The sequence below is a fragment of the Dermacentor albipictus genome, chromosome 1 (assembly GCF_038994185.2).
Source record: "Dermacentor albipictus isolate Rhodes 1998 colony chromosome 1, USDA_Dalb.pri_finalv2, whole genome shotgun sequence".
NCBI lineage: Eukaryota > Metazoa > Arthropoda > Arachnida > Ixodida > Ixodidae > Dermacentor > Dermacentor albipictus.
Window position 1 is genome coordinate 431,063,945 of NC_091821.1, and position 14,817 is coordinate 431,078,761.

General features: G+C 45.0%; 1 protein-coding gene across 2 annotated transcripts in view; it reads right to left on the reverse strand.

Annotated features, from left to right (window-relative positions):
• Positions 1–6,340: 6,340 nt before the first annotated feature.
• The window catches only part of Imp (IGF-II mRNA-binding protein), a 61,363-nt gene continuing 52,886 nt past the window's right edge, over positions 6,341–14,817 (reverse strand). For both annotated transcript variants that reach the window (XM_065440330.1, XM_065440328.2), the window contains exon 14: positions 6,341–13,163. In XM_065440330.1, the coding sequence (XP_065296402.1) occupies positions 12,939–13,163 (225 nt within the window). In that variant the 3' untranslated portion in view covers positions 6,341–12,938. The remainder of the gene's footprint in view (positions 13,164–14,817) is intronic.

Consider the following 14,817-nt stretch of genomic DNA (forward strand, 5'->3'; position numbering starts at 1 on the left):
CACAAGCAGGCGACACTTGCTGTGTGCCCCGTCTCGTATAGTAATGAATTGGCCTTGCGCATTCTCTTTGTTACTTTATAGAAACAAATTAACCTTCCAACTACTACAAACAGCTGTTCGCTATAAAGTTGGAAAAATGATCGATAATGTGACACTCGGTAGAGCACAGACCGAGGACACATACTGTGGGCTCTCACCCGAGCTCTTGGGACAAAGGAACACAGCAGTGCAGACAGTCACAAGGGCATTTATTGCACCTTTTATACACCAATCTATGACCAGCCGAATTATCGATATAACATGCCGACTCGCTGCGACCGGATAACGAGTATGTTCACCCCATGCTGGACACTAACGTCTGGACGTTCGCGCGTACGGTCACGAGAACGGTGGCGCGTTCGAACGATCGGGTTCGTCCATTCCGGTGTAGGCCTCGCGAGACAGTCTCGCAGAAGCATGGATCGGCGCACACGCGGAACTTTCGTACCGCTTGCCGATCCCTAGCCGAAGAGGAATATTCTATTAAGAGCCTACTACACGTCACGAGACATGCGGAGAAAACAGCATATTAGGGGACGCGTGACAGTCGCGCATCCCCACAATACTCAGCATACCCAGAGAGCACATACCCAGTCTCTTACCTACCCAGTCCAGTGACCTACGTCCAGTGGCGTAGCTAGGTCGTCTGGCACCCGGGGCCCATAGGTCTTTTGTCACCCCCCCCTCCAGGGTGTAGCCGGCGGAAAGAGGGGTGACTTCAGACGTATATGACACCCCCCCCCCCTCCACTGGCCCCTTGCACCCGGGGCCCACAGCCCCCCGGCCCCCCCCTGTTGCTACGCCACTGCCCACGTCAGCATGAAAGAGGTTTGAAGAGCGGCGCGTATGTACACATTGCCACATACTCAGTGCCCCAAGTTCGCCCAATGGTTGGTTTCGAAAGCTGTTACCTCAGCACAGTATCCCGATGAGCTACCCATTTGACCACGGACCACCCAGAGCCCCAGGTTGGCAGGAAAATGGTCAGACGATAGGTAGCCCCCAGAAAGTGCATTTAAAAACTACGAAGGCATTGTTTCAGGCAACGCCAAGCACCGTTCCTTACTTTAAGATTTTCACTAAAACTTATTTGATTTGTTTTCTGGCCATTAACGCTACCACTGTTCGGCAATTCACCTGTTTAAAGATCTTGGAGATCGCTGATCTGTGCCACCTTTCAGGATGCCCAAACTGAATATAAGTACTGACTGACACGCCGATAAGTTAGAAGCGCGTAAACAATTCCAGGCAATACGATGCACCCGAACTAAATAACTCTCCCTACACGGGTTTTTGGCTACTTGACAGTACAGATTGGTTGAATTTCATTGAGATTTTGGTACCACTTTCAAAGTCAAACATAGAATTCCTTGTTTATGGGATTTAAGCATGTTCGTTTCCGTCAATGTGACACAGTCTCCCCATTCCAACCACAACTCAGACATGTCCCGAGCTGTAGACAGTCCCTTTAGGCTTCAATGTGAATTCAAAACGTATGTCGTGAAATCGAAGACTCCAATTTTCTTCTGGGCACTTCTAACGAAATGCATGACAGCAGGCGGCCTCGTGGCATCAAGCTTCAAGAAACAATCCGCACAGAAATCTGGCTATCTATGTGGAGTTCCGACCTTCTCGCACGGTCTTTGTTGTGCTGTCGACCAGCGCTGGATCCGTGTCAGCACTGTAGCTTGTATGCGGCTACGGAAGGACAGTGACTGTGCAGCTTACATGCATTCGTTGCAAAGCAACAAATCAGTCATAGCAGACGTCTATTAATTCCTTCACTGTGCAGGTGAATTCATTATAGCTTTGCTGTAGAGGCATTCACAGTGCAGATTTAAGGATAGGAATTTGGCTGGGACGCACAGGACTATGGCATTGACTTAGACTAGTTGGTACCTTTCCAAGCTTAAACAGCACTAAAGACACGACAACTAGGCAAGAAACACGAAGGTGCTGACCTTCAACTAACGTTTATTTTTTGCAGCGTTCCAGGAGACCCAAAAGCCCACCGTGCATCAAGTACCGAACAAAGTGCGCCGCCTGCATCACCGAAGTCACCTACGACATCCCTGTCATACAGCCAGTCGTACATACCAGCCGCTTAGGGATGGTCGATTAATTTATTCAATGAACTATTCATCATTCATTGTTTTAGCCTTTAGTCAAATAATCACTTTTGATGCAGGTTTTTTCATAGATCAATTTATGATACTTTTTTGCCATGCACTTCTGAAACGGTTATTTACTTTTGTAGGATCCTATCTTAACGTTTGAGAGATGGAATAAAGTTTTGAACACGAGTGTAACACGTTTGATAGGTCATTTGACTAGCATGTTTGAACACTAGCATTCTGGTTTCTGGCACTAGCCTGCTCCGTCACTGCTGACATTACAAGCAGCAGACACGAGGGGGGCTACTTAATCCAATTTAAACGTAGAGTTATGTGCTCTTAACGGGCCCCCAAAACACTAATTATAAAACGGCCTCAGTATTAAAAAACATCGTCTCGCAAATCTCGTCCTGCAAAAATTTTTGGAATCCTTTTCGCACCGATACCCAGCTTTCTCTTTTCATCTCCGGCTGTAAGCTACACATCACAAAACTGAAGAAGGCAAACCCTGCCCAAAATTTGAGTGTCAAGGAAGCAAAAGAGCTCGTCTCAGAACCCCATGATGGCCACGACAGACAATACGCAGCATGCCACTGCCATCTCGAGAGCCGTGTGCAGCAGACTCTGCTACGCACTATCGTCGTGTGTAGACTAGCAGTGCAAAGATAAAAAATTTGTCTTGTTGAGATAGCAGACATTTATATACTAAATTTATTGAACTTCATATTAGCAATTTTGCATAACTGAGAATGCTCTTGCGATCACTAGTCAGCGAATAGTTTTGCTGGGTCCAACATTGTAGAAGTGAGCAAGCAACTTTTCACGATTCTTTAGCAATTGTAAACTCCCCACTGCATGCAGTGCAGTAAAACTTGGCTCTCCATGTTCACAGCAGCCTCTAGAGTGGATCGGCCATGTTTTCTTACTATGTTCAAAAAGTGTTTCAGGACCCCTTTAAGAACTGAGTTCAAACATGATATGCAGTCAAATTTGAAACCACTTCCTTGATATACCTAAATAATAAAGTTGGCCTTTGACCAATTATGCAGAGAAGCCTAGCTGTTTGATGATGATGATGTGTGTTGTTTTGTGGCGCAAGGGCCAGGTTTGGCCAAAGAGCGCCATGACTGGTGGTAGTGTTAAGGATGTATTATGGAAGATGTGACTTGGCTGTAAAGTGGCCTAAAATAGTCGCTGTGAAGTGCGTAAAATCTACGTGCTATAAAATTATGGCGATGACTGGTGACGGATACTATGAACTTTAAAATCCATCGTAAAAGAATGATACAATGTTTAAAATATGCGAGATGTTAAATTGCTTACAGCACTACTGCCTCGACAGGGCCCTTGAACCATAAGGGCCTAGAGGCATGTGCTATTTAAAATATTTATCGCAGCGGCATCCTCTGGAGAGAGGACCCGCTACGAACACGTGGGGCTAAAAACATGCAAGACATCTTTCAGAAAGCTTAGTACTGCGTTGGTGTCAAATAAAGGTTCTGGGCCGAGTAACATAACAGGATGAAGGGGGATGTGCTGTCGGTATGCTAAGGGAAAATGTTTCTTTCTTTCATATTCGGCTTCCCGACACTCCAGGAGGACGTGGAGGACGGTCAGCCTCTCCCCGCATCTACCGCAGGTTGGAGGCTCGTTTCCCGTGAGTAAAAAGTTATGTGTGCCAAAAGTGTGTCCTATTCTTAGGCGACAAAATAGGACATCTGTCCGGCGGGATTTTGTTACAGGAGGCCAAAAACCTAATTGTGGCTTTATTACATGCAGTTTATTATTTATTTCTTCGTCCCACATGCGTTGCCAGTGGCTTCGTAGTTTCCTTCTTAAGAAAGGCTTCAGGTCTGTGACAGGGACCGAAGCAGTAGGATTAACTGCATGCAATGAGATTGATGTGGCCATCTGGTCAGCTAGAGCGTTTCCCTCGATGCCCCTATGTCCAGGCACCCAGCATATGATCACATGTTGGTTAGACATATATGATTTGCACAGTGCGGAGTAGAGCTCATTAAATACTGGATTTTTGTGATTACAGAAAGACTTCAAGGCCTTCACAACACTGAGGGAGTCCGTGTATATAACTGATTTCTGGAGTTTTGATTTATTTATATGCTTTACGGCCGACAGCAGCGCGTAGGCCTCAGCCGTAAAGATACTAGTTTCCGGGTGCAGTACGTCGGATTCCGAGAAGGATGGACCGACGGCTGCATAGGACACCCCGTCGTGTGACTGATGCGTCTGTGTAGAACTCCGTGCAGGAGTATTTGTGCTGGAGTTCCCGGAAATGCATCTTGATTTCAATCTCTGGAGCATGCTTTGCGACTTCCACGAAAGATATATCACATTGTATGAGCTGCCACTCCCAAGGAGGTAGCAGCTTGGCTGGATGCATTAGGCGAAGCTCGAGGAGTGGAACGTGCATTTCTTCGCTAAGCTCCCTCACACGCAGCGAGAAAGGCTGTCTTACGGAAGGACGATTACGAAATAGTGTGGCACGTGTCATGTCATTAATGGTGTTAAAACAGAGATGTTCGGGATTAGAGTGGACTTTCAAAAAATATGTTTGGCTGATGTATGTTCTCTGGATATGAAGTGACCACTCATTCGATTCTGCATATAAACTTTGTACGGGACTCGTTCTGAAAGCTCCTGTGGCTAAACGGATACCCAGATGGTGAACAGGGTCCAGCATCTTTAGTGCGCTTGGGGCGGCAGAGTGATAAATGACGGCACCATAGTCTAGTCGCGATCGAATGAGGCTTTTATATAGATTCATTAAACACTTCCTGTCACTACCCCACGTAGTCTGGGATAGAAGTTTCATTATGTTCATTGTTTTCAGACATTTTTCTTTAAGATGTTTAATGTGGGGGATGAAAGTGAGTCTGTAATCAAGTATGACACCTAGAAATTTGTGTTCTTTGTTTACAGGTATCTGTTGTCCACACACTTCTAAGCAGGGACCCGGAACCAGGCCTCTCTTCCTTGTAAACAAAACACAAGAACTCTTATGAGGATTGATTTTGAATCCGTTTTTCTCTGCCCACCCTGACACCTTGTTCGAACCATGCTGTACCTGTCTCTCGCACACTGCGAGGTTACAGGATTTGAAACCTATTTGAATGTCGTCCACATAGACGGAATACAAAATGGCCGGTGGTAAGGAAGTACGAAGTGTTGTCATCTTAACAATAAAGAGTGTGCAACTGAGCACGCCACCCTGGGGTACACCGGTTTCTTGTGCAAAAGGACGTGACAGCACATTGCCTACTTTCACCCTGAAGGTACGATTGGACAAGTAGCTTTTTATTACGTTTAGCATATTACCATGAATTCCCATTTCTGACAAATCTCTCAAGATTCCGTAGCGCCAGGTCGTATCGTACGCCTTCTCCATATCGAGGAAATATCGATAAGAAGAACTGTTTGTGTACAAACGCGTCACGAATATGTCCTTCAATACGTACAAGATGGTCGGTTGTGCAGCGCCCTTCTCGGAAGCCACACTGAAAGGGATCAAGCAATTTGTTTTGTTCAAGGAAATGTATGAGTCGCCGATTTATCATTTTTTCAAATACCTTACACATGCAGCTTGTGAGGGCTATCGGGCGGTAACTTGCCACTGAAGAAGGGTCTTTCCCTTGTTTCAAAACAGGGACCACAATGGCTTCTTTCCATGCCGTTGGAAGGTACCCTGCATCCCAGATAGTGTTGAAGAGTGTAAGTTGTGTAAGTTGCGTGTCATTGTGTAAGTTTTTGAGCATTTCATACATGATTCTATCGGATCCTGGTGCGGAACTCTTGCATGCGCTCAAGGCCGCTTTCAACTCGGCAGCACTAAAAGGGCAATTGTACGGTTCATTCTGTCGGCATTTATTGGTGAGTGGCTTGCATTCTTCTATTTGTTTATATTTCAGGAATGATTGCGAATAATGATTTGAGCTTGATACACTTTCAAAGTGCTCCCCAAGTGAGTCTGCTTGTTCAAGTAGGGTATCGCCTTGTGTGTTTACCAGGGGGAGCGAATAAGTTTGTAAGCCTAACTGTTTCAAACCATTGTCACTAATGAGAATGGTCTCATCACTAGCACACAAGCTCTTGTCCAAAGAAGCTTCACAGTGACAGTTGAAAACTGACCAGCACATGAACAATGTGCTGCTTACAAAGACACACAAACATATGTAAAAAAAGACCTGTATTGCATCCAGACTCTCATACAAATTCACTTCGAGAGAGGGGAAATAAATGGTTGCACAGAAACATAAGCCAATCCTGTAATTATGCCAACAGATACAAACTTTTCTACTGCCATGCTTTAAGCGCACACTGAGGAAACAAACCAAAAATAATTTTAAGGGCTAAATAAGACAGAGGTTGACATGAAAGGGGACAGTCGGCAGTTTTTATCAAATGCCAAGCAGCCGGCCACAGGTGCAGCCCCACATGTCAATCTTGACAATGGCAGCACTGTATTTCAGTTCGTTTGTAGCGGTGGCCGCCTTGCATAAGATGTGCTCCTGCTATGGCGGCGGTAGAAGGCTCAGTCACACGGTGGTTCCAGTTACATCGGTTAACGTGTTACCAGTACAATACGCTGAACAAGGACTGCGAGCAGCAGGTGACCAAGGAGTCCAACCACATAGAGAAACCCGGAAAAACTAGCACATGCGTGCAAGCCTGCTGTGCCGGCACTGGGCACGTTAATTTACTCTGGGAGCTGCATGAGCCCAATGGTCTCCAACACCAAAGCAAAAGGGTGACACCGTGGACACACCTTGGCACGCGCAACAGCTGTGAAAGCAAGCAAGGGCATCATCTGGTGCGAGGAAAATCAAGAAATTACACTGCACTCTAATACAATACACAATTTGGTAGTAAGTCTCAAAAACAGTTACAATATAGCGGCAAAAAATACGGGAAGAATAAAGGCGCAGAGCAATTACAAGGGTTTCTTGCTACACAAATTAAACCACAGTGAAATGCTCCAAGGAGCCCACAACGGACACAAAAACGAACAGCGTTACAGCAAAAACTATGGATGCTACTAACTCTCTGGGTTTGGCCTAGCAAACCAAGCACTGAGGGGAAGCAGTCTGCTGCTACTGCTGGGAAATGATACACACCAGTAATTATATTCTGAAACTCTCCACAATTTGACAAAGTTAGCAAAGCTGATGAGAACACTATTGCAGTGCAAGATTTAAGGAAGAAATGCCTGCAAACACTAGATATGAAGCCTACTTTTACGTGCAATGTTACTGCTACAATGCCCTGCATACCAAAAAATCCCACTGACAAACAGACTGGTTATGTACTGCAACACACAGAAAAGAACTCCTGGTCTCCTTTTATGGTAACCGAGAGAGTTCAAAGCAATTAAACAACAGTCTTCTGCTGGCAGCTGCCAGGTAACGAAGAAAGGCAAAAAAAAAAAAGCTTGCTCAAAATACAGCCTAGGGGTCGGACACTAATCGGCTGATAGCTGTTCCGGCCAGTCTAACACAATAGCAGGGTAAATGAACGGACTGTAGATGCGAGCCAAAAGGAAAAAAAACTGCCAGTAGAAAAACAAACGCCACCGAGGCAGAAACGAAAAAAGAAATTTAATAAAGCCCAGGAACGTCGGTAAAGAGCAGTGTAGTCTGCGCAATGCACTGCATCTCAGCCAAAGCCCAAGTAGCACTGGGGGAGAACAAAAACTTAAGCAAAAGGTGTTTAACAACTACAGGATCAAACTCTACCCTAAAAAACCAAGAAAATGCCAAAGTGCAAGAAGGAGTAATCTAGATCATGATAAGCAAAGGATGTGCTGTGCCAGAGCATCAAGCCGCGTAAGGCAGCAGCAGCAGCCAGTTAGCAAATTCCAGGGGTCAAAATTCAAAAGGTGTTTCTGGTGCACGGACACCACCACGAGGAAAGCCATAAAACACTGCAGGCAACTCCTTTTCATTTGCTCATACACAAGATGAGAAGAGAAAGCCTATCTCAGAGATCCATGTTTTACACAGCACTGCGATCTAGTGGTAACACATGGAAGCAAACATCTACACAGCAGGAAAAAAAAAGTGCAGCGAGTATGCCGTCTGCACAAAGTAACGCATTAACGAAGCCTTCCTAAACCAGCGAACACCAAGGCCGCATGGAGGAAAGTAGAAAAGGGACAGTCAAACAAGAAGTGTCATGTTCACAAATCGGGTCTGTCCTCAAATCTGTCATTCATGAGTTTCGAGGTCTCATTTGTCAAGGTCCGCATTTTTTTTTTTCTTCTCGGTAGCCACTGCAGGTTGCAAATCTTTCCGTCATCTTTGCCGAACCGGTTCGCTCATCAGTTTCCTCGAGAGTTGAACTATCGTGCAAGACCCCTCTGAGCAAAGCGGGAGCCCGGAGTTGAAAAAGCTTGCTTGCACTTGCAGGATGTGGAAAGAGAAGGTGACCATGAAGCAGACATGTTCAAGCCATAAGCTTGAAGTTATGAGAAAGTTGGAAGAATGCTTCACAGCAGAGTTGCCACCCTTCATACATCTATATACCCACATTGATTTCTCTGCAAGACAATGAAAGGCCTTCCTCAATCCGCTGCAAGGATAAAAAACGCAGTGCAAAGCAAATGGGATAGTAAAACTAGCAACGTGGTTGCTTTTTGTCAGGTTGACTCACTGCCCTGCCGGCATACGTTTTCAAGCAGACTTGAACGCAGTTCGGAGAAACTTGATGGGAGGAACTGACAAATAGGTCAGGGTTAAATTGCTACCACATGGCAGCAGCTTGTTCCAGGCTGTAGTGGTCTGTTATGCGTGTCACTGTCAGCCTTCCTTTGTAGTCGCAGTCACGGTAATAAAACTCTGGGTTCCTGGATTGGGGAGAAACTCCCCTTCCTGCATGGTACAAGTGAGGTAGCCGTCGTCAAAGAAGAGTGCAGTCAAACGAGGACTCCTTCGAGGAGAGGATCACGCGAAGCTGCGCTCCCTGACCAGTGGATTCAAACGAACAAATGTTTAACACGGGCATCACCTGGAGACATCCTCGCAAAGAGAGAGAGAGTGGGAGCACAGTCCTGAGAGAAAGTTTCCGTAGCCTGTAATCCTGAGGGAGGGGCGTCATAGGAATGAAACTGGTGCATGTCGGCGCAAAAGAAAAAAAAACGGCTTTCAGCTCCACTGTGGGAATGGCGTTTTGAACGCAAATCTGTTTTAGAAGCCCCCACCCTCGCAAAAAAAGCCAGCAGAAGGCCTTGAGCTGCTATCGTCAAAGTATATGTGATGAAGTTTTTTTTCATATTTATGGTTTTCTAGAGCCTGCTGCTGAAAGCAAGCAGCATCCCACTTACGTGTTCTTTGCTGTTGTGTTTAGCCTATGAATTCAGTTGATGTGTTATGACTAAGATTAGTGGTCTGCGTGTCTCGTCTTCACTGCAGCTACACAAAAAAAAAAAAAAAATGAACATTGAAGCACTGTTAACCCATGCGAGGCGGTCAACATGAGATTTTTTCTTTCTTGTCCAACATCCGAAGCAGAGGGAACGAGAGCTTTTCTTTTTCTTCCAGTGCTCTTGGCTCCCCTCACAAATTTTACAAGTGTGTAACAGCAATGCAGTTGTGATGCCAGCTTCAACGGTAATAACTGCTTGCAAAGGGAAAGGGATTGGGAAACAACTGAACTTATTGGAGAAACTTGGCACAAAAACCAACCGATAACATGTCTTGCACGTTTTTTTCTTTTTGTGTCTTTCACAAGTTGCACACGCAAACATGCCAATAAAGGCCTCAACATCTCGCAGAACATTTCTGAGCATAACCCGTCCATGGAAGAACAGCAGATGTGTAAGAAAAGGCTGCTTGGCAATGCAAGGCGTGCATGCAAAATTATCAGGTTTCAACTATCCGACCGACTTGGTAAAAAAATTTCTTTTTGCTTGTTTGCTTGTTTATCTCTCTGACAGACTTTTAGCCTTCTATGTTTTGTTTTTTTTTTCTGTTCCATACCACACGCAATGTCTCGCATCACATCAGGTCATCAAGCATCCAAAAAAAAAAACGTGTGTCGTGGCAAAAGGCGCCACCTTGTCATAGGACACACACCTGCACACGCGCATACACACACACACAAAAAAAAAAGTTTCTCCAACAAGTATCAAAAATAAAAGCTCTCGTTCATCGCGTAACGTTTATACAATAAAAAAACGGGAGGGACAGAAACACAAAACACGAAAGTGTTTCTCGCCTCCATCAAAAACGCCTCCTCTCTGCTCAAGCATGAGCGGCAGACTCGCAACGCCGACTACTAAAGTCGGCCAGCTCCAACGGCAATACAGCTGCTTTCATCACGAGCGCCGCTCGCCGTGACCAAAAGTTTTACACGACTGGCGCGTTTTTTTTTTTTTTTTTTTTACATACACATGTCACATATGCTACTGAAAGCTGCACATGTGTAAAAGAAACGCACTTTTTTTTTTTCACAGCCCTGGCAACCATAAAAACACGAGGTTGCATTTGCGCCTGCGCCCAAGATGAGAGGGGGAGGAAGGTCACCCTCTAAGCAAGTCTTGTCAGTGTCGGCACGCAGCTCATAGCCTCCGAAAACCAGAAGGCCACCACCATTGTAACAAGTGTCGGCAAAACACACTGATGCACACTTTCAATCACACTCGTCTAGAGAATGCGAGCGGTGTTGTGCAAGTTGCCATGAATACATTCATGAGTAACACTATCTTTAAGAAGGGACAAGGCACTTCGAAAAACAATTTTTTTGAACAATCTGAATGAAATTTCCACAGTTAATGTATTTTTAGCAGCAGATTTCAAAAATGCAATTTTTTTTTCTACGATAGATATTCTTTATGATATCCAAAACAGAATGTTCTTTGTTAGAAGCTTAATTAGCTCATCAAAAGCAACTTGCATGCTAACATAGAGCAGACGGAATCGATTCTGAATGCTCATAGTGTGTTGTAACCGATAAATTGTTTTAGGCCATTTCGAAGCAAAGTTATAGGTTGTCAAACGTAGCCATAAAAAATGCCCATATTGATACCTTTCTATTATCTAGGTCGGTATTTTTCGTGACTAAGTTTGACAACCTATAACTTCACTTCGAAATGACCTAAAACAACAATTTATAGGTTACGACACCCTATGACCATTCAGAATCAGTTCCGTGTGCTGTAGGTTACTGTGTAAGTTGCTGCTGATTAGCTAATTAGGCTCCAAACAAAGAACATTGTTTTGGATGTTATAGAAAATATTTATCGTAGAGAACATAAATTGCACTTTAGAAATCAGCTGAAAAAGATACACTAACTGTCTGAATTTCATTTAAGCTGTTTTGAAAAAAAATTTCCAAATTTTTTTTTAAGTACCTCATCCCTCATCCCCCCCCTTTAAAGCTTTCGTCCCAGACTTTGCATAGTTGAACAGTGTGGTTGGCTCCTGGTTTTCCAGAAAGCTGTCTGGAATCCAGCGTGCACAGCATAACAGCACGTCTTGCACCACACAGCACTCCGCAGCACACCACTCGTGTGCTCTAGAGAGATGCAATCGGAGGGGGGGCCTGCAGTACATGCAAGCTTCAGCATGAACTGTTGCACAAAGCGCTCTTCTTGGTCTAAAACAGCAGCCGACCGCTGCCTGACGGACAGCTGCAGCAAGATGTCGCCGCAGCTTGGTACCTAAAAGCTTGGTGGGACAAAGCCATGCTTCCTGTGGCCTCTCGCCATTGGCTGACGCCCACTTAATACACGCCAGTATCCATTTGATGCAGAACAAACAAAGGAGGGTTCCCTTCCTCCCCACACCCAAACGTAGTATACATGTGTATATATATACAATGCACTCTCCTCCACGCACTCCCTCCCTCATTACTCTCCCCTGTGGAGGAGCACTCTCTCTCTTTCACATTTGCACTTTGTGTCGATCAAACCCACTCTCTCCAACATTTGTTTCCTAAAGAGAGAGAACAAAAAAAAATGTGACATGTTGATGAAGAACAAGGTCAACAACATCATCAACTGCCCTGCTCCCTAATCCCCTCCTCTTTTTTTCTTGTGGCCAACACTCTTAATACACCACTACAAGGGGGGGGGGAGAAAAAAAAGACTGCATCTAACAAAATGTGCTAACTTTAGTTCACTAACCGCCATTCCTTGTAAATGAGGCACAGGCAAGCGCACGCATATTTACAATGCTGAAATTGTCTTTGGTGGTGCTTGAGCCTCAAATCTAGAAGACAATCGCGGCCAGCTGAATCCAGACACCCGGAAAAGCGAGTTTCGCGAGTTTGACTCGCTGCCCAAACCATGCCAAAGTCAAATGCACGAGACTTTCATTACACTAACTTCATAATGTTCGGGCCTTCATGCACAAACTAGGATGTGCCGCTATTATTTAGTGCCAGCAATGGGTCTCTTTCATAGAAAAAGAAAATAAAAGAAGACTGCAAAGGCTTACTTTCGAAGAATGTTGTTCATGCCGATGTACAAGCCCCAAATGAAGGAAGTGCAATCGCACACGAACACCACACTCGAAATCTCCTTCAACACTCCACACCTGCCCCTAATAAAGCACCACTTCACACAATCACCGCATGTAATCCTTGGAAACCCTTTGGAACAGTGCTGAACAAATGGTGCAGGAAGAAACCTCCTGAATACAAAGAAGCAGTCCTTTACCTACCCCGTCACTCCTGGTCCAGTGGTGCAAAGGAGTGTGGCCACAAGAAAAAAAAAAAAAGACACTGGGAGGAGAGGGACGGCCACCTAATACGCTCAGACACAATCCCCTCTCAGTTGCTCGGGGGCGAGCCAGCCTGCGGCTGTGGTGGCTGCGAAGAGGAAGAGGAAGATGGAGGCGATGGCTGCTGCTGCTGCTGCTGCTGCCTATTGCTGTTGTTGCTGCCACCTCCGCCACCACCCCTGCGTGGTCCCATCCGGGGGTGCATGGGGTAGGGTCCCTGGCCACCCACCATCTGGTTCCGGTTCACCAAGGCCCTGATCTGGCGCTGGGCAGCCTGCACGCATTTGCACAGGGAGCCTTGACATCAAGCACACAAAACAGCGGCAAAACGTCTTCAGGCACATGAGGGCCTGCACCAAATGCCAGAAAGCACTCAACCTGCAGCAATGGCACAGCAATGGTGCAATTTGGATATGAAAAAAAAAAAAAGACCCTTTTGAAGCAACATGGAGCAACAATTCCAGACAGTGCAGACTGACACAACTGGTACAGCACTTCCACTACTGCTCTTCCTTTCTTCAACATGGAATACCCCTCATCCTTGCACTCTGTCATCAATTCTCCGAGGTCAACGGTTCCGCTTCTAACCTCCACTTCCTTATGATCCTGTCGAGCGAGTGATCAGTAAGCTGAGGTTCTGGCAACTTGCTCGTGGTGTGGCCCGCAACCAGAATGGTCTGCAATACCCAAAAGTATTTTCTATGCAGATCCATTAAAACAGATTAGGACTATACTGACACAACCAAAAGGCAAAATGGCTACCCTAAAGAGTGAGGAGAATGGGCGATCATGAAAGAGGGGAAAAGGGATCTTACTACACGTGAGGGTGGGAGTTCCCTAGAAGATACGAAAACTCTGAATGGCAAACTTCACGGCAGTGCACATTGTGCTGCCGTGAAGCCACACTTCAAGCCAAACTTATCATTCGCACCCAAGCCAAACTTCAATATTTTAAAATTTTTTGGGGTGCAGATTATAATCGCAAAAACACTGCACCTACTAAAGTCATGGACGAAACGTCACCACTTAGCTTCATTTTCTTTTAAGGTGAGACACTGCTATTGAAATAATGTTCCCCATTTTCTTTCATCAATATTCAGGAAACATTCCTGTCTTACTACGACTCTTGTGCCGATTTCAAATGTGCAATTCGTTTTGCTGCAGGTGAAGTAGTTCCTAAGATAAAATTTCACTTCCATTGTTCAAAGGGACACGAAAGCAAAACAAATCAGTTTAGACTAATTGTTTCACGCAGTACGCTGCAGGCAGTCGTTTCGAAATAGTTTGGTTATTAGATGAGAAAATGAAGGTCGAAATATCAGTATTTTAATTTCGCGCCAAAACCCAGACACCAGTACATCAGTGTGACGTCCGGGATTCCATTGTATGCTTTTGCATTTGGGCTGCGTTGGCTGAGTAAAGGTTCCCAAAACTTGCCACATTTATTATTTGGTTCTTTTAGAACACTATGTAGTCAATCTGTACCGCTATATATAATTAGTAGGCCCTAGAAGATGCCATCAAAATCCATGACGTCACAGCGACCAGGTGTGGGAACTTCAAGGAGGCATCGCCACCCGTCTTTCATTCTTGCACTTTTTCTGGCTTACCAAGCAAGCGTCTTATCATAGTAGGAGTGGTGTTTTTGGTGTCCTAGAGAGGTAATTTACTGATGAAAAAAAAAATCATTTTTCTCTTTAGTGCCCCTATTAAGGCCACAACAGAAAATAAATGTCACAATAAACATTCTTAAGGCATGGTTAAACAGCATAAAAAGCCTAGCAAGCACTTGATCTGACCATTAAAAGATATATTTATCAACCCATTGAATATAAGACCACAAAATGGGCAACCATGTAGCAGAAAATGTAGCAAAATATAATTGATTTCCAACATAAAAACAAAATTCTGCTTGCTATATACTTTAT